General features: G+C 40.8%; 1 protein-coding gene across 1 annotated transcript in view; it reads left to right on the forward strand.

The window, feature by feature from the left end:
• Positions 1-17754, forward strand: part of KALRN (kalirin RhoGEF kinase) — a 530846-nt gene that overhangs the window by 225289 nt on the left and 287803 nt on the right. The window contains exon 6 of the mRNA XM_067299320.1: positions 10341-10463. Within this exon, the coding sequence (XP_067155421.1) occupies positions 10341-10463 (123 nt within the window). The remainder of the gene's footprint in view (positions 1-10340; positions 10464-17754) is intronic.

A 17754-nucleotide genomic window follows, 5' to 3' on the forward strand; every position in this document is an offset into this window, starting at 1 on the left:
GTAGTTACTATTCCTCCTGCTTCCTCCATGCACGTTAGAATGGATCCAAAAATAATTTCAGGCAGTATGTTCTGGTGGAATATTTTTGCATTTGCACAAATTTCCTCTTTATTTTTGTTGCCAATTTTGATAGCGTTTCAAGGCTGTTTCAACTTCTCCAACTTGGCATTGCTGGGAGGCACAGGAATGCTCTCCTGATCAGTGTGGCAAAAGAAAGTGTTTTGGCATATGAATACAGACTTAAAACTTATTTTTAAGGATGAATATAGCATATTACAACCAAGAAATTTCTGTTTTAACTAAAGATGACAAGGAGGCCCAAATGCTCTACAGGAGAAGGAAGCCCGCACATATAGAAAAAGAGAAAAAAAGTGGCTTTTTATATTTATTGCTTTGATCCTGGAGAGGGTTAGGTGATAAGAGCCTAGCTGTCAGGAAATCATGCAATTAAACCGTGCATGAGGCCAACAGATTTATTGTGCCGCATCTTTCAGATGAAACTATGTGATTATTGCCTAAATGAATGTCTTCCTGGCTTGGATGAAATGCTTTAAATGACCCGCACTTGGCAGAACTTGGAGTCTTAAAAGTATATATTAAATTAGCCTTTATATCTGTTTATAGGGAGTACACGATGGCGGGTGTGTGGTCGAGAGGTTGTCTCCGCAGGAGTTTGCACTGGCTGAACCAGGGTGAAACCGGGAGCATGGTCCGTGGATCGTTCCAAGAAGTATCAGTGTCATTTTTAAATTTTTAAAAGCCAGATCACTCTGGCTTTTCTTCTTACGCATTATATGCACAACGAAAATTAATTCAGAAATGTTTTCTTGAACTTTCCCGTATTGCAAGGCCACTCCATATTACTTGGCACAGAAATCCTGGAAGCCTTACTTCTTAGGCAGGCGTTGGAAAGGTGTCGCAGGCAAAACAGTCTGGGGTTGAGGAATTTGGCTTAATTTATCGCCAGTCAGCACAGGCTTCTGACCACTGATCTGGGCTCTGAGAAAAATGGATGCAAGTGATCAAACACTTACATAACCCCCCTCCCCCCCAACTGCCCCTGGTTCAGAACCGGCTGGAACCGGCTAGAACCGGCTCAGGCCGGTTGGTGGCTGCCCCCAGCCCCCACAAAGCCAAACGTGGTCAATCGTGCTGGACAAGCACTGTTGTTCGAAACCCTCACAGCCAGCCAAATTGGCTTTTACAGTTCTTTTAGCCCTGGAGAGTCAGAATTTGCTGTGAAGGACGAGCTGGATTTTAATCTTCTTATCAACAGAGCTATTTACTGAGGTAGCCACCAAGGCACCACCACGAGGAACCTGGGAGTTGCGCAGGTAGGGGGAGCCCTGGTGTGCCCCATGGCGCATCCATGCCTGCTACCCACGCGTGGGAAGCAGAGAAGTGTTTAGGGAAAATGCTGAACTGGCCGGTTTATGGGATATGGAAATAGCTGGGGCACAGTGTCCCCAGGAACTTGTGTTGTCGTCCTCAAGGTATCACCTCGCGGGATAGGAAATGTTGACCATCCCCTGTGTTGGGGTCCACCAGAGCCATCACGAAATCCAGAGGAAAGCCGATACCTTGGCTTTCTGTCTGTGCGTACAACTTGGCTCTGGCCTTGATGCATCATGAGATGTCAGAGTTTAAACCTATGATTATTCCACAGTTGTATCTCTGGGCCTCAGACCCATGTAATTTTGGTAGGGGAAATTCCACACTTCTGATATAAAGCAGTCAACATTTGTCTGGCTGTTTTGTTTTTAATGGCAGCTATTTTGAGTCACTGGAATGTCACACATTATGCTGGGAATAGAATCAAAGTCTATAAAGTCACCGAACTCATACAGTGTTTTCAGCTTAATGAAATTTATTATAAATGTCACAGCTTCTGAAAACTGAGAGCAAAATTCCTCATCTGGGGGACTTGGTCTGATCTCTTCATAACTTTTTTTTTCCCCCCATTCATGAGTCTATTGTCTATTTATCTCTCTTAGTATGACATTTCCTATCCAGCCAATGAATTAATTTGCACTTAGATAGCAAGCAGTTTTCTGCAGATGATATATGCTCAGGAAAGGCAGTTTCCATTTGCTAAGGAACAGAAAATCCTTTCCAAGAATGCCTGAGTGTTTGATGTCACTAAGTCTGGTGGAAAGGTACAATATTTCAAAAAAAGTGAAGCAAATACGTGGATGAATAAAGTATGCCCAAATATCATTAGTCATATTTATGTGTTGAGTATCTGTAATTTTCTCCCACCTTCAACAATAGTATTATTGCTTCTCTATTCAGCGTTGTAGGACTCTTATGCCTTGCTTTGTGCATGACTGTGGCTTGATATCTGTCAAGATAAAAACATGTATCTCTTACTCTGGCATTTAGTAGGAACATTCAGCATGAGTACGTTAGAAACAGTGCTCTGACATTAATACAATGCTATTTGTCACGTCACACATCTAACTAATTTTCTAGCGAGTTGACAGTTGGGCCCATTGTCTGGAATAATTTAATGTGCTATCGTTTAAACTTACTGTACTCTATGAATCATATACACAGATATTTATAATGGAAAATCTGTGTTCATGCAGTGCTGAGGTTACGCAAATACAGCTGTGGGCCTGAATCTTCAGCTGGTGTAAATTGGCTTCACTGGAACGACACCAATTTACCCTGGCTGGGGACTCTGCTGAACACATGTGAAAGGGAAAGATCTGGCAGCAATATCAGCTTGTCCATCACCATCTGTAAACAAAGGACAAATAAACAAGGCCCTAACTTAGCAAAGGGTTTAAATGTATACCAAGTTCTGGTTTAAACGTACAAGTACAGTACTTTAATTAAGGCTGTATTTATAGAATGGTGACAGGGATTACAGTGGGTTGAGATTTTTATGTTGAAGCAGTTTTCATCAATATTGTTGATTCATGAAAAAGGGATGTGTTACCAAAGTTTTCCTTACATCCATGATTTATTCTGTGGCCAGTATAGTCCTGTCTCAGAATAGCTATTTAGTGTAACAAGCCCAGTGCCAGGGCCCTGAGTGCACTAATAAGCCCTAATGGCCCAGACCAGCCTTTCCTGGCGTCTCTCCTCATCGCTGCCCAAGGCCCCACTTCAGCCCAGCCCAGGGCCGTCAGTCCCTGCCCGAGCAATGGCATAGTAATGCTGGTCTCCAGCTCCGCCACAGCCCTGCCCCTGCCTGGCTGTGGCCCTGTCATTCCCAACACTGACCCATGGGCCAACTGCCTGGCCCAGCCTCGGCCCGACCCCCTGGCCTTGCCTGGCCATCACGGGGCCATGTCTGACCCTGGTTACCTTTGCTGGGCCTGATCCAGACCTATGGATTGACTTCCCAGCTTGACCTCAGACCTGCCTCATCACCATCAACTTGCCTGATGATCTGAACTCTCAGTTGAACCTGGCAGCCATCACCAGGCCTGCCCTGCTCCCTCGCTGGGGGCGGTGGGACAGGCCCTGGCCTCTGCCCTTCTGGCTGTGGTATTGCTCAGCTCCCTGTCCCTTAGGGAGCAGATGGCCCTCGCTGAGCTCTGACAGCCAGCAGCAGCTCTCTGGACTACTCAGTTGACCCCAGACACTTGAGCATGGGGATTTCCTGTACGCCAGGTAAATGTCCTGATTTATTAGACTGTTGGCTCTTCTGCAGTGGAAGACCCTTGGTTCTTTTCGTATGCTTCTCTTTGGAGGTGTTGTACTTCAGTAGGCCTTTTCCAGGTATATGGGAGACCTACGTATGGCCTGTTCCAATTGAACTGCAATTATGATTCTTGCTGGAGACATCAGGAGACTTTTGGTTGATTGACTTTTATAAAGGTGACTGTGACATGTAAATCTTTCCAGGATCAGGGCCTTTCACATCTGAGTAGAGACTGTGTATGTACCACAAATATGTTGTATGGTATTCTTTTTGTTGAAATATTGGCTACACTCAATTGTAAGAGATGTGAGGAATATGGCTTGATTTATCTTTAATTGAATTTTTGGGAATATTTCAAATTCACTTAATGAGATAGGAATAGACCTTGTAGCTGGAAACTTTGTGAACCTCAAGAGAGTGACTCTGGCAGTTACTCCTCTATGTATGTTATTATTTTGTTTGTATTGTGGAAACATATGAAAATGAACTTGTTTAGCCATAGATGGCCTCAGAGTGGAACTTTCCACTTTCTGTTGTACATTAATCAATTTAATGCAGGTTGGATAGTTCTGACAATCCAGAACGTGCATGCACTTTTACATGGACTTTTCTTTAATCAGCAATGCACATTTACCTACAGTGGTTTCCAGCCTGTGGACCATGGATACTGAGTTGCTTGGGCTTCTTGAAAGGTAATCAGCAAAGCAGATTTATTGCCCATAGACAATAATTTGCTATAGCCCTTGCCTTGAAAAGCCTTTGTGGGGTCCACAGATTGAAAAAGACTGAAAAGCATTCGTCTAATAGGCTATATTACTTGAATTTCATCCAGCATATAACTGTTAGTTATCTGTGCTCTACTCAACTACAGGCAGGACTTTCTTTTAGATTAACAATATTTTGTTTCTTTGTTAGCAGCATATGGAGGCAGAGTGGGAGAGTGTATGTATGCCTGGTGTATTGTATGTGAGATCTATCAGTTTATCATGAAACCTTACCTCATATTTTTTCTAAGTGCTCTTGAGTTTGCTCTTGTTATTATGAACATAACTTGAGTTGTGCTTGTCAGAGCAAATCAGTGAACACTATTGGTCTTTGTCACCATTTTTTGCAGGAGGTTTCCAAGAAAAAAGATAGCCAGGTAACACAGGAAATGTTGATTCAGTAGTTGTTGCTCCCTCATTCTTCTATCTTCTTCTTTTTTATTTTGTTTTTTAAATCTGATGCCAGAAGCACCATACAAGTGATCCTAGATGGCAATTAACATTCCACCATGTCCTACTAGGACCTCAGCTTGGATAGAAAGATGCCCTTGAACTGTAACAAGGGCAGACAGTGGCTATGGATCTTATGAGGAAAGGCTGAAAGAGCTGGGCTTGCTCAGTCTAGGAAAAAACAGCAGGAGAGAATATGAGCGCCTCCCTGTCCACACCAGAAAATGTTAAACACCTGGGAAGGAGGCGAGTTCTTAAGTTAAAGGACAATGTTAACATAAGAGCAAATGTGTATAAATTGGCCATGGATCTGAGTTAGGGCAGAGAGTATATGAAGAGTTCAACAATAAGAGCAGAAAGTTTCTGGAACCCTCTCACAGGAGGAGCTGAGCTGCAATACTTAACTAGTTTTCAGATGGGGCTCGATCACTTTATGAAAGGAATTACACGCTGTGGTTGGCTGCCAATAGCAGTGACTGGACTCAACCTGAACATCCCTTTGGGACCCGTTTTCTTGGTATGCATCCTATATTGTTCTTCAAGATTGCATGGTTATAACTGTTATCATTCTGCCCTTACTTACCAGTACGAGCTTGGTATTTATGGCCCAAAATTACAGAAAAGATGATTAGCTACAAGCAGATTCATAATTTATTCCAGTCTTAGTGTACTGTTAGAGGGATTTGGGGGTTATTATTTGGGAATTATTTTTAACATGTATGAACAATTTCATTAATAAATACATCCAGCTCACTTGCTGCTGAAATGCTTTAACCATGAGGGCTGTAATCCTCCCATCACTGCCACTTGGTACAGGGTGTGTTGCCAGCCACGTGACAGGAACGTCGTCCTGTGGTGCTCAGCTTCACTGTTTCTGAATCCAACATTAACACTCCTCAGCGAGCTTTGACAAAAGCCAGAGAGCAGAGATTACTATTCGAAATGATGGTATGAATCTCATTTTATCTGAGGTAGGGCTGGACTGCGCACACAATCTGCATCCATGCTGTTCCATATCCGTGTGTTTCTTCTCTGTTCTCAAACAGCTGTTCTTGTATTGTTCTCACTAGTCTGCCAGATGTTACAAATCTAAAGAAAGTATGGAGCCCCTTTCTCCCTCCATAGGACTTTTTCATAAACAGCTTGAAACCTGCTGTTTGGTCTAAGGCTTAACCCGGATTTTCTAGTAACTCATCAACTATGATGACAAAACATGAGGTTTTAGAAGCACCTTGAACAACGTTAAGTGGACTTCACTGTTGCCAGTGCTACTGAGGTTATAAGAGATACAATCTGATACCCTAACTCGCAAGTGAAGTAGCCTCATGTCTATATACTTGTTATTGGTGCATGCATATCATTAATGATGGTTAGGGTAGATGCTTTAGCAAAGCTTTGGGAGGAGACCCTTTGGACTGTTCTTGGCTCTCTTGACTCTCTCATAAGGGACTAATTCTCTTAATTAAATGTAAATGTTGTCGCACTTAATGTTCTTCAGCTTCTGAATTTGCTTTTCTTTATGTATTGCTAGAGACAGGAACTACAAGAGATAATCACCTTGAAAGTTGCAAGCATGCTTAACCCCTCTTCCCACCAAGGTCCCCCCCGCCCCCCCAGCCCTACTCAGTCGCTGCAAAATTCTAGTTGCATAATCGGTCTCCAGATTATCTGGAGTAATGTGGAGAAGTGCCAGTCTGGGAGACGTTGAGGCTTGTTGGTTCGTATGTTTTAAGCTATATAATGTCCTACCTTAGTTATTCTGCACTCCTGTTTAGCGTGAATTCATGACTGCAGGAATGATTAGCAGACTTCAGAGAAGAATTAACACACCAGCAGCCAGCACTAACTACTCGAATTAAGAAGTAAGACGGAGGAAAATTACAGAACCATTAGTTTTACGATGTCACTGGGCTAGTTTTGTTAGGGCAGCATTTTTCATGAATGGGATGAGATCCATTGATACAGTGCTGTATAACAACAAGAAAAATATCAGTTAGCTGAGACCCCTTATCTGGTCTAAGCCCATCTAGCAGGGCAGCCTCTGCTATTTACTGCATTAAAAAAACCTCACTCCTTTGACAGGGGAACTAATTAAAGGATGCTTAACATTTTTCCAGGAGCCCAAGTTAGCCCTTTGATACTGGAGCTCTCTTTGTGGGGTTGAGTAAAAAAGCAATGGTTGGGTCATTGCCATGCTCACGTCCTTAATGGTGTGTTTTAATTAAGCAGTGTGCTCATTTCAGGAACACAGGAAGCATCAGTGTTTCTCATGTGGAAAACAAGTTTCACATGAAAGCTTTCAGAAAATATTGCTAGTAATATGGGCCAGACCAGACAATGTTGACAGGCCTTTGTATTGAAACCCCTGGCCACCCATTGCCAGCACTCGCAGCATCATCACAGCTTGCCCAACATCTGGTATTTTCATCGAGCCTCAGATTCCAAAGTCATGTTATTATGAGAAAATACTTTAAGAAGTCCATTCATAGACTTTGTGGTTGAAGAAAAAAGTTTGAAAACACAATCCACTAGATCTCAAAAGCAAATAAAATGAACCCACATGTTCTTTTTGAAATCCTGTGATTATTAAGCAAATCTGGTGATCTGTGGGACTTGTGCGATACGTATCATTCATGTGCATCCTTGATTAGGAGGGTGAAAGTACAAAGTTCTCCACATTGGCAGAGTTGTACAATGAAGAAAACATGATCTCCTCTCCAGGGCATCTGGGATATGTTTACAGGTCAGTGAGCATTAAGCAGAATTGCTTGAGAGGGCTGTGAATGAACCAGCCTTGGAAATAAAAGCAATATAGACAAATCAAAGCAGTCCTGTGCCCAAGCTGTGCTGCTTTTCAGGGTCAAGCTAGTACATCCATGCAGCCTTGGGCATGCCATGTAGAGGTACCATTCATCTGGAACTTGTTTGAATAATTCAGATATAGGGATACATTGCATAAAGTTGACATACCTGCCATTTTGCAAAGTCCTGGTTGTTGTTAGAAAGCAAGAGTGATGCGTAATTGCTGCCTATTATTTACTAAGACCCAAATGCAATATTTTTACTGAGCAAAGTGCATCATTCACCCTACTTCAGAGTATAGAGAATCTGCATCTCTCCTCTTTGCACTCATTCCTGGGCATCTTGCTTCATTTTTTCCCTCCTCCAAACCACATGAAATTGAAGACTTCTCCTCCTCTGAGTTTTCAAGTTACAGAAGTTTGCATCAGCTAAAGGGAGAGACTTCAGACCATATTGATGGGAGATAATTTGCTACAGGCATAGGCAAGCTGAAACCAAAATAATGTTTTATGAAGAATATAATAGAAAGATTCAAAATCTAAAATGAAGGTCAGAGTCTCTTCCTAAATCTGTTGTCCATGAATAGGAGTTTAAAAATACACTGTTTTCATCTCATCACATGTCTCATCACAGGCCTCATCATGTGTCGCTCAGAATTCCTGAAGGTCACTCTTTCAGCTGCTATTGTGTATTTCAATTGATTAAATAAGACAAAAAGATTTGTCTTTTAAACTTCTTTTTTTTTTCTTAATAGCCAATTATTATATTTTAAAAGACATAACCGTGGCTTAACTTAACTTAGATTCTCATCCAATAATACAGTATAGATAAGATGGAAGAAGTACTCCCTATCCACAGAACAGTTGATTACTAGTTTAAATTACTCATTTTAAACAAATTCTGATTCAGCCTTGCCAATCATAAAATATTAGATTTACTATTTATTTTCAGTGGATTGCTGCCAGTTTTCTTCTCCCTAAATGCCTTTAAATGCCTTGTTTAAAACATTTTTAAAAGTTCACATTGAACATATATTTACTTATGACAAATCTGTATTGGATTCTAAATGGAGATGTAAAATCTTATTGTGGAGACATGAACTTTGCTATTACAGAATTTTTCTCTCTTTATTGGCTTTATGGTATTATTTTTCTTTAAGTCACAAGTGTGGCAAATTATTTTGTGCTTATGCTGCTTATTAACTCTTAATAAAGTGAGAAAAAAGGAATCCAGTGAGAGCGCTTTAGATTGCTCTTTAGGTTATGGTATGTTGCTTCATTCTGTTTAGCTGGTGGTAATAGTTGAAAACACTGACCGTATCCTTGCAAAACTCTGGTCAGTGGCAACATACAGTGCTTGAACACTGGGCTCTGACTGCTCTTCAGCTATCATAGGCCAAAAAGTTTATTATGCAGTGCTGAAGAACAAAACTGCCATTGACCAAGGACACATCAGTGGTATAACAAAGATCTGGACTGATGCCTCAAGATTGAGGTGGCTTCTTAGAAGCTGCATCATTTGCCTTTTCCCCCTAAAATGCTCTCTTTAACAGCAGGGACTGTTTTGACCTAACCTCCACTGTCTCTATAAGTAGCTCTTCTTTTAATTAATTAATAAGTTTATTGATTGTTATTATGATCAGCAAGGAGGTCCCAGATCTGTTCCAGGGATAGAGACAACATGAGTGAAGGAATTTTGAAGGGATTCTGTAACAAAAGTGTTTGCAGAAAAGAAATCTGAGCTTGTAATTTGCCAGCACAGCTGTAGACAGCAGTAAAGAAGGAAAGGTTCCCATTTTGAAAGCATGTAGTCTCTAACACAACACAGAACAAGACAAAACATAAAAACACCTATCTCCTAGCTCACTTGTGACAGGTTGTAATAAATGAAGGTGCTGCAGGTTTAAGCGTCTCATTAACATGCTACAGAAAAAGGAATGAGTTGCATCAGGTTTACTCAGTGTATTTCTAACTATATCTGAAGTCCTGAATTATTCATTTTCCTTGGAAATACATTTGGAAGTGGGAGAAGTTGAAATGTGTACAATTTATAGATATTAATAAAATACACTTTTTTTGTTCTTCATCCCCAAAATAATAAGTGGAAGATAGACTGGGTTTTGGCTTCGGAGTAGGAAAGATCTAGGAAATTTAAGTGTAGGAAGTCAATTGGCTGTTTGGATATACCATTTGGAAACTTTATATATAGACTAAAAAGAAAAAGGGGAGGAAGAAAATCTCATCAATAATATTTATGGAATTTTTGGTCCATTTCTGGATTAAGGGTACTTTATGAACCACTAGATCTTCAGTCAATGAATAACCCCTGATTTAGGTCCCTCTGCTGCCATCTTTCTATATATGACATTACTATTACTTACAGAAAAGGACTGTGGTGCCAACTTACTGAGAAACATGCTTCATGAATTATGTTTCCTGACCTATCATTCTGCTTATAACAAAACCTGCTGATAACTTAAATGCCGCCATTGCTTCACAACAGTTTATTTTAATAAGGAACGCTTCTGATGCAACATAGATTAGGTTTTCTGTCTGTGTTGCATATAAATCTCTCAGAACTGTGGACTCTCATATTTTGCACTGGCCCTGATTTTTTTCATCCTTCACTGACATGGTCTTTCTTTCTCTGTCCTGTGTGAATACTTCTAGATGTTCGACTGGATCAGCCACAACAAAGAATTGTTCCTGCAGAGTCACACAGAGATTGGCGTGAGCTACCAACATGCCCTTGACCTACAGACGCAGCACAATCACTTTGCCATGAATTCCATGGTGAGTTCGGGGCTCGCTGTGACTGGCTGGGGTGTGTGTGTGAGTGAGGAAGGGGGAGGCACACGAGGCCGCATCCAGTTTGGAGGGAGCTATGGACCCATGTGAGGGGAAGTAAGGAAGACCAGGCCGGGCTGTGGTGGCAGCAGACCTCTTTCTGGGAAGCAGAGGGTGTTGCTCTGTCCACTCAGATACTGATAGACAATTATTTCCTTGATTTAAGACCAGCACAGCCCGGTGGAGTTTGTTTTCATTTTGGAGAGCAAATACAATATTTTTTAAGTTTTTGACATTTCTCTGACATGGAATTAATGAGAGCTGTAGGTGGCACTTTAATAATTTATGCTTCTTCCCCCCGCCCGGCTGAGGTACTTTTCAAAACTGTGAAAAAGAGACACTAATCAAGCTGTCAGTTGTGGCCACAGTGGGGTTTTGGCTTTTTCAAAAGCTGATCAGTCAGTGCTTTTCAATGTAACTTGACTTACCTTGGGTGCAAAAAAAAAGAAAAAAAACATCCATTTATAAGTGCTTTGCTCTCTTTCTTGTTCTTTCCTGGTATAAGGTGTTTGTGTCTGGAAACTGCTGGGCTTTCAGCCCAGAAATTGGGACAGAATGTATCCATGTTTTGATTGTTGCACTTAGTTAGAAAAATGGGTGCATATCCCCTGCTGAAACTGCACAACACAGAGACCAGCCCTCTCTGAATGCTGTTGACTGCACAAAAAATTGCCCCCAGTCACCTGACTCCTGCAGATGTACCCCTTCGTGCTGTGCGTGGTGAGGCTACGTTTGCAGGAGGAGCTGAGACCTCAAAGGTAGTTATTGGCATGTAAGTTTAAGTCACTAGAGAAACACACCCTACGACCCTGCCAAGGGGCAAGGTACTTCCGAGCGGCTGTCTGATGAAATGTGAAAAAGAGGTTCTGACCACTTGAGGTCATTAAAGACTGCGCACTGCTTTTATAAGATTACAAGTGTCAACCCTGGTGTCCTGGCCAAATTCCAGCTCAGGTAATTAAATTCTCTGACCTAAATTCCACCTGCTGTTTCAACATACCTAGCTATTCCTTAGTAAAGCTCTGTGCACTCACTAGGGCAATACATAACAGTGGAAGCTGAGAAAGGTTTATAATGTAAATTAATATATTTATTGTGATTTTTGTTGAAATGAGCATTGAAAAACAGGCTCTAGGCAACTGATTTTTAAGTTTACAGTCAAAAAATACTATCTACCTACAGGCTAGCACAGCCCCCATGTATCATTGCTGTTCACAGAATTTGTTAATGTTCTGTTCACGTTATCAAATAAATGTGTCCTGGAGGTTAATGCATAAAAAGTTATTTGGATTATGACAGATGCAAAGTCAGTCATAATCCTTTAGAAAACACTGTCAGAAGAGTCAAGCTGAAGGACCTTCCTATATCCTTTCTATGGTACTGTCTGATGTTATTTTATTAAAATAACTGGGAACTAAACTTGGAAAGAGATAACTGTTTTAATAGAAAATTAATGGGTGGTGGGGAGGGTGCCACCTAATGGAAGAAAAATTAATTTCCTCCACCCTTCCTCTGTCCCCAAGTGAACTTTTGGGAATGAGTAATGCCAAGAAATGAGACACTTTCAAGGAACTTGGGGGACCTTCTGAGGGCAGGTACCTCTCAGTAGCAGTGCCATGGCCACCCCACCATCTCTGTGCTGCCAAACTCCTGTCTGACAGAGCTGCCCAGGAGAGACCCGTGTTCTGCTGGGGCTAATAGTCTGGGGCAGATGATGTGTCTCCCATTTTGCTCTGTCGCTGGTACAGCCCCCACACATATAGTCATATGGAGGCCCATATGGTCAGCATGAATGATACAGCAGGGAAGGTTGTCTCCTCTCTCCCTTTATCACAGAGGATCTAGCTGTGTGTATGAGCGTGGTTAGTGGGCATCTTTAACTTCCAACCCGTAAGTATGGTGAGAGATGGCACTCAATTCTGCACTGATTAATTGGGCTCAAATATATGACTGTATGGAGGAACCCTTTAGTGCCAGATGATATATACATTCTCAGATAATGCCTTCTTACAGGCGTATAACTGAGAGAGCATATATGATGCACTTAAATTCTGTACATTGTTCTCCATCTACTTCTTTTCTCTCAGCCCCACTGCTGGGTTTTAGACCCAGAATCCCATCTGATGGTGGTGTGATGTCTTTCTCTTGGTTTTGGATCAACGTCAATTCATAGAGGAAACAGTCAGAGTTCATGCAATTTAGATTTCTCTCAAATGTGCTCTCTCAGAAGGAAAAAAAAATTCAACAGATTTCAACTGTCAGAGGTTACATAAAGAATTGAAATGTCATCACTGATAGTAGGTTCAAGTGGGGAGGGGGAAAGACCACAGAAATATTCCGGGATACAGGTGCAACTCAGAACTGCGCTCTTGTTACCCAAAATGAGGTCTCAGAGATATTTATCAGAAATATCTGCGTTTCACCCAGTGCTTGAAATTCATCACGATCATATAAGTTTCTCAGAACTCTCCTTATTGCTGAAGGCCTTTATTTGGATTGATCTTCTGCATAGTGGCCTTTTGAGGGGGGATTTTGATGCCAGGGTCGCACAGGCTGGCGTGGATGTCAGTTTTACAGCCTAGTGAGGTTGGTCATGGGGTATGCCACTGTGGAATTAAACAGAGCTGCTGCCTTGCAATGGAGACCAGAAAGGCTGGGCATCCTATTTTTGGAATAGCAGATGTGGGGCTGGCTGTATCAAGCTGAAAGGAGATTTGGAAATTGGTGGAAAATGGGTGGTAATCTTAAACTCCGGGCTATTTAAACTACCTTGGAGCTGCTGTGCTTATATTTATATAGTGCTGCAGTTGGCAGTGATGATCTCTTTTAGCTGGAGTAGATTTTTGTTAGAAAAATGTGGAGCACTTGCTGGTGTCCCCAGAAGTTGGTATTACAAACACACGGATGTTGGCATGCAGGAGACATCAGCTTGCTGCATAAGGGTGTTGGGCTGCATACTAGTCACTCCAGCTGTGGTAGAGCATGCAGGAAAAGCAGCAGGAGGAGGAGATTGAAATTAAAATGACCCTTTCCTGGCTGTGACCCAGCTTCTGTGGTAGATGGAGGTTTTGTGTGTTGGTGCGTGCTGGAACTCTATGTGGGCGTATGTGAAGAGTCTGCGTAGTAAGGCTGAAGCCTCTGCGTTTGTTCAAAGCAAGAACCAGTGATGGTCAGTGGTAGCCTCGGGACACACTGACTTACTTGAACTAGGCAAGTTTGGAGAAAGTACAGTCATGACTCTGAACATAGTGGCAGGATGTTATTTGCCCCAAGACTGCACATCAGTTTGAGCCATACTTTGATTGCTGGGGAAGCGAGGCTGGAAATACAGATCAGGTCTGCTTTATCTGTAACAACACTTCATTGAAGGAAAGTTTTGCTGGGGACAGAGAAATTAGTGGAAAACACCACCACGGCTAGCTGTAGTTTATTGATGCAAGATATACAAGGCTTGTGGTCTGTAAGTTTTGTGAGGTTTTCTGATGCACAGTCTGCTTAGTTGCCTTTTTTTCCCCAATATAATTATCTAAGAAAAATGATGGTCAATGAATTTACAAACACATAATCACAAGATTGCTACTGCATGACTGCATCTGTACTCCACTGCCTTATTTTTACAGTGATATCTTGGTTCAGTTGTTCGTGTCACTGATTTCTGCTGGAGACTGTCTGAAAATGACTAGTGGATATATGCATGTTGGTTGATAAGAGGCTGTAGGAGTGTCTAGGTCACTGTGCTAGGTGCAATACACTTCAAAGGAAGAAATGTTTTTTGCCTTGCAGAGTCTGTTGCCAAAGGCTTTGTTCTTACAGTATTTATGTGCATGAATTACCTTTGCCCATCTGGAGTCTCATTTAGACTTTTTAGTTGAAGTTACCTACTGAGAAATATTTGTAGGATTAAAGATCAGGATTAAGTAATGTAATAGAGAAGGTATAAGACAGAAAACTATAGCTGAAGTGAATTTACTCCTAGATATGTACTCATTTGTATTTATTATAATTTGCATTTACTGTTTCCCAACCTTTTCATGTCATGCCCTGAGCTCAAAAGGAAATGTCAGGAAGCCCTTGCTGTCTCTTTACCACAAAAGAGAATGGGGGATTGCTACCCTCAGATCTGTTTGCCGTCCCAGATAGAGTTTTGTGACCCACCCGAGTCTGAAAAATTAAGATTTTGATGAATTTTGATAAACATAAGCATTCATATCAGATAAGCCTTCAAGCTGTCTCATGCTAATTACCAAACTCAAATATTCAGCTACCATGCATCAGGCTCAAGATACAGCGATTGGCTTTAGAATACTGACATTTAAAACCCAGCTAAATAGCGCTGTGTTTTTCTTAATATATCTTTTGGTTTCTGAGTCTCTAGGGTGCAACTAGATCACTCTATTAACTTTTTCTCTGGAAATTTGCTTTATATTTTTTGCTAAAAATTCGTGTGATGATCTAGCTAGATTTTTTTATGCAGTATATTAGCCCCGGCAACCGTTTGACTGAGAACGGTTCAGCTTTCATGGATCTGAGTAATAAAATGGTAAGAACTGGAAGCACTCTTATTGGTTGTGTGTGTTCCCTCCTCCCCAGTACATTAAAAATAGGTATTGAGCAAAGATATGGAGGAGAACATAGCTCAGTATGGTTGTAATGCAGGAAAAGCCCTACGGACTCCAGTGGAAGTTGGATCAGATCCTGGATGTTTAAGCAAAAAAAAATTTTTTTTTATGGCATGCCTAGTGCACTTTAGGCCTGACATTACTAATAATAGTTACAATACTCTTTTGACTTCTTCTGGAAAATACACTGTCTGGATGTTTAATGGCTCATGCCTTTGTCATACACTCTTCCCTCTACATTCCTATAGGTGTGTTGTGATCCAAGCTCATTTTCGGAAAAACAATTTATTACTCTGTTTTTTACAATAATAATTGTTAATTTAAAGTGAACAATGTGGCATGTAAATGGGGAGAAATTATATATATTTCAGGTAATAAACTGTAGTCCAGTATTTTTCTTTCAAATAAGGACCACAGATTTTTTTTTCTGTTATTCAAGCCAGAGCTTGTTTTTACTTCGGTTTCAAAACAAGAAATTATATTTAGCCTTTATCACAGTTGTATAATATTTATACTGAAGCAATAATACATTCACTATGATGAATATTTAGCTCCACCATTTTGTGGGTAATCTTATTAATCTAGTTAATTTACTAGAAGAAACCACAATGTTTCAATATGACACAAATCATACTGACTGTAGCTCTGCACTTAGCTGGATGTTGTTTATTCTAACTGAAGCTATTCATATTTCCTTTGCCAGGACCGTTTTATGCCTTGATTTGTTAACCTCCTTAAAGAATGAGTGATCGCTTTTTGTGGCACATACACACCTAGGGCAGTGGTCAGTGCTGGCATTGCTGCCCACCCTGCTATCAGAGAGTTAGTTGTCTGACACTAGATAGAGGTGCATATTGTCCTAAGAAAGTCACAATGTATTTCAAACACATTGCAATTATCCAGTAACGGCTAATGATGTCTTTTGAAAACTTCCAATATTTATCGTAAGTGAACCATATTTTTCTGTATGTAGGCTGAGCTAAAATGCCATCCGATGTTATTCTGCAACAGGCTACATGTAATTGGCCTTGTTATAGTAACTTAAAGGTCTTAAAGATATCTCATGAGAATATTTTGTCACTGAAACATTCTGCTTTGGATTTATGTGCTAGGTTCATTTCACAGATGGTTTCTAAACTCTCCGAGTAACAGTGTGAGCTGGTTATTTTTTAAAGAACTACTAAACAATCAAATTTCACCTTTAATTAATTAATCTGTGAAACCCTGCTCTTGTGGCCCACCTTCACTGTTTGCCATCACAATATCTCAACTAGTTCTCCAGGAAATGAGATGAACACAGTCAAGTTTCTTGCAGATTTAATGCTTCTTACTGCTTACTTTTCCTTCCAGAGTGTAAGGTATTCTTTTTATGTGTGTATCACAAGAAAGTATTGCAGCTAGAGTGGGAAGGTTTAATTAAGAGGGGAGGTCTCACAGCATGCATGCAAGATGATCAGGGTTGAATGCCTGTATTTCCCTGTGGGAGATCATTCCACAGTTGAAACTCCACCACTCTCAGTGCTTTTTGCTGAGACTTAAGGCTGTTACCCTAACGAGGGTTAGGGACTCTAGCCGTGATCACTTATCCTGGTAGGAACAGCTACGTTACTGACAGTAAAGATCATAATTGAGGCCTTGTTTAGGCAACAGATGCAGGCTAGGAATTGGTGGATGTGCTCATACAAAATTAGGCATTCTGCACTTGAATGGCTTTGCTCAAGTCTTTCCTAAATTGCCAGGAGAAATTCTTGCATATCATGATGCATGTAGCTTTTTTTCTTCCCTCACCTGTCTAGTGATCTCTAGGAGGAAAGAAAAATCCCTTGTTTTTGCCTGAAGGTTCCAAAGTTTAAAGAGAAAGTCAATGAAGAATTAACTCTAACAAAGGGACTGCTTCTGGAAAGTGCAAATCTGTGTAAAATACAGGTTTTTCCCTACAGTGCTTTTGCCCTTACTTTTAGACACTAATATATATTTTTCTCATTGTTTGATCTATTGTACTCCTATATAGCCATAAATCAGTGATACCTTGCAGTTCTCTTTGGGGAGACCTCTAGTCTGAAAAAAATGAGATCCTTAGGTATTATTTAAAATGAGTCCCTGTATGGACCTACCAGTAGTAGATTTTCCAGCCTAAAGGAAAAATAAAGTCACACACATCAGTTGCTGTCTTTAATTTACTTCCTTTTAGGATCAAAAAGTCTATATAATAATAATATAGGAAAATCTCAATTCATTCTGTTTTAGAGATGAACAAAACCAGAGGGAAAGGAAGGTTTAACTTTGCAAAATGTTGATAGTTGAATTTTGGCAGCATAGATCTTTGTTCCATTTTACTCACTGTTACAGATCAGAAGATAAAGATGAAAGAAACTGTCTTCCAGCTTTATTCTACTTGAAGGTGAAAAAGAAATGTCTTGTTTTTGTGGATCCTGATCAGTTACACTTTTTTTTTTCTTTCCCCAAACTAAATTCTGGAGTGCTTTGAAGCCATGTGTCATTTTACCTCAACCCACACTAGAGATCCAAATAGGGTTCCCCCTGACCCTATCTTCCTCAGTAAAAGTGACACTTAGTAAAGGTCCTGGTTCAGTAAAATGTTTAACACCTGATATGGT

This window comes from Apteryx mantelli, chromosome 6 (genome assembly GCF_036417845.1).
Source record: "Apteryx mantelli isolate bAptMan1 chromosome 6, bAptMan1.hap1, whole genome shotgun sequence".
In the NCBI taxonomy this organism is placed as follows: domain Eukaryota; kingdom Metazoa; phylum Chordata; class Aves; order Apterygiformes; family Apterygidae; genus Apteryx; species Apteryx mantelli.